Below are 2011 nucleotides of genomic sequence, written 5' to 3' on the forward strand. Positions count from 1 at the left end.
ACAGGATTATAATCATTTATGTAAACTTCATTTTCTCTACGAGGAAGATCGTAAAGCCTACTTCTATGTTTTAATTGCTTTCTACCTGCTATCGAACTTATAACATTTCTTATAGTCAATGCTTCAGTGACGGGACAAAGAAATCCAAACCGACATCTAAGTACAATTTTACGGTCTACTTTCTTAGAACGGAGACAATAATCGTTATGTTTGTGCATCTGATGCGTATTAACACGTTTATATAATAACAGTGAAATATCTTGATGTGACATTTTACAGCTTATATGTTGTAAAATAAATTTAGAAACTTCTTCAATAAAAGATTCTCCTATAATCGGTGCGTTTTTAATCCAAATTAATAAATGGAAATATTGTATGCTTCTACCCTGATATTCTCGTCGCCAGAAGTAATGACTTACTTCTCCGATCGGATGATCTTTAGAACATATAAAGTCAAGCATTGCTTTAAATTTATTATCAAGAAATCTCGACGTTGAAACAGNATCTTTTGCAACAAGTACACTAGTACTTAACAAAGAATCATGCCATCCATTTACTTCACGTATATAATCTCCTAAATCATCCCATAACCATTCGCCAGGACTTAACGTTAAAAACCACGTTGCAGGNCCATAATGTTGCGTCATGCAATTTAAATTACTTCTTGGTTTTTGCCAATATTGTTCTGTATTTCTTAGTGTAGAAAATATTGTACTCAAATTAGATTCTAACGCTTCTTTAGACATTGCTTCTAAATATTCTGCAGCTGTATACCGACATCGTACATTTGTTACATTCATTTTGTGATAAATTCCGCGACTTAACTGACGAATATTTGCATTGTTTAACAAATAAAATAAATATTGTTGATTCAATCTGTACTGTGAATGTTTAGACATCAAACGACTTTTAATAATATTGTGGTCATGAAGTTTTACTTTTCTAGATTCATATTGTCCATTAATACCATAAGGAAATAAACCTGGTAAACACATTAAATTTAAGAATTTTTCACGATTATCCAAGAGTAAATCATGAATTTTCAACATTTAAAACAATGTTGTTGCAGTTTTATTTTTTTTTTTCATATAAAGGATAAATGGTATATTGTTCCTAATAATTATCGTTCTCATTTGTAACTTGTGTTAGCATTGCCTCACGATTGTCTACTGCTATTTTATCGTCGGCGTTATTTTCTATTCTATTCTATATTTGATGTTGATTTTTTTAATTTTAATAATTCGTGTTCATTAACCATAGTTTCTGTTTCTTCCAATTGAAACTGAAGATTGTTTAATTTGTTTAAACACATATTTTCATGAGTACTTAGCAAAATGATTTTAGAATAAAAACAATTATTGTTTTTTAACCACGTCAAAGCGTCAAATACTTTTTTTACATTCATTATTTTTTCTCACATAACCTTTGATTTTGTGAGTACACTTCTTACCAAAATATACAATTCATGATTTATGTTAATCGCATCAGTGCTAGAACATATTTTATCAAAAGTCTCTTGTAAAGGGAGTGGCAAATGAAACGTTCTACCGTTGACTTTCTGTATCATTTGCCATTGTGGCAATTGTTTGTTTATAACAGCTCCTAATTTAACAACAGTCTGAAAAGCTTTAGCTCTTTGTATAAAAACACTTTCAAATACATTAAGAGACAATATTACTTCAGGCACGTCATCTACAAAAAGATTATTTAAAATACAATATGCAGGCATGACACATGCAGCCTATGCCAAATTTTTGAACACAATAATTGCATATATATTGCGGATTAATTTTCCGTTGTTTTACATAACTCATCAAATCCCTCCAAGGTGCTACATCTATTTGTTTTTAAACAGTATTTAGTTCACAAATATTTCTTTTGTAACACAGCCTTTCACATGATACACAAACATATCGTGGTAAATCCATACAACGTCTAGTCAGGGCTTTAAATGCACTATGATATTTAGCAATGATGTCGTCGTCACTTAAAACAGTAATAGATTGCTGCT

The 2011-nt window shown here is 30.4% G+C and overlaps 1 protein-coding gene across 1 annotated transcript in view; it reads right to left on the reverse strand.

Moving 5' to 3' along the window:
- The window catches only part of LOC109862485 (ATP-dependent DNA helicase pif1-like), a gene marked incomplete at its 3' end in the record, with an annotated part of 3080 nt that extends 2334 nt beyond the window's left edge, over positions 1 to 746 (reverse strand). Inside the window, 2 exon segments of the mRNA XM_020442555.1 lie at positions 86 to 218; positions 420 to 746. Coding sequence (XP_020298144.1) covers positions 86 to 218; positions 420 to 746 — 460 coding nt within the window.
- Positions 747 to 2011: the final 1265 nt, after the last annotated feature.

Source organism: Pseudomyrmex gracilis, unplaced genomic scaffold (genome assembly GCF_002006095.1).
Source record: "Pseudomyrmex gracilis isolate BER0280 unplaced genomic scaffold, ASM200609v1 scaffold_1836, whole genome shotgun sequence".
Lineage (NCBI taxonomy): Eukaryota > Metazoa > Arthropoda > Insecta > Hymenoptera > Formicidae > Pseudomyrmex > Pseudomyrmex gracilis.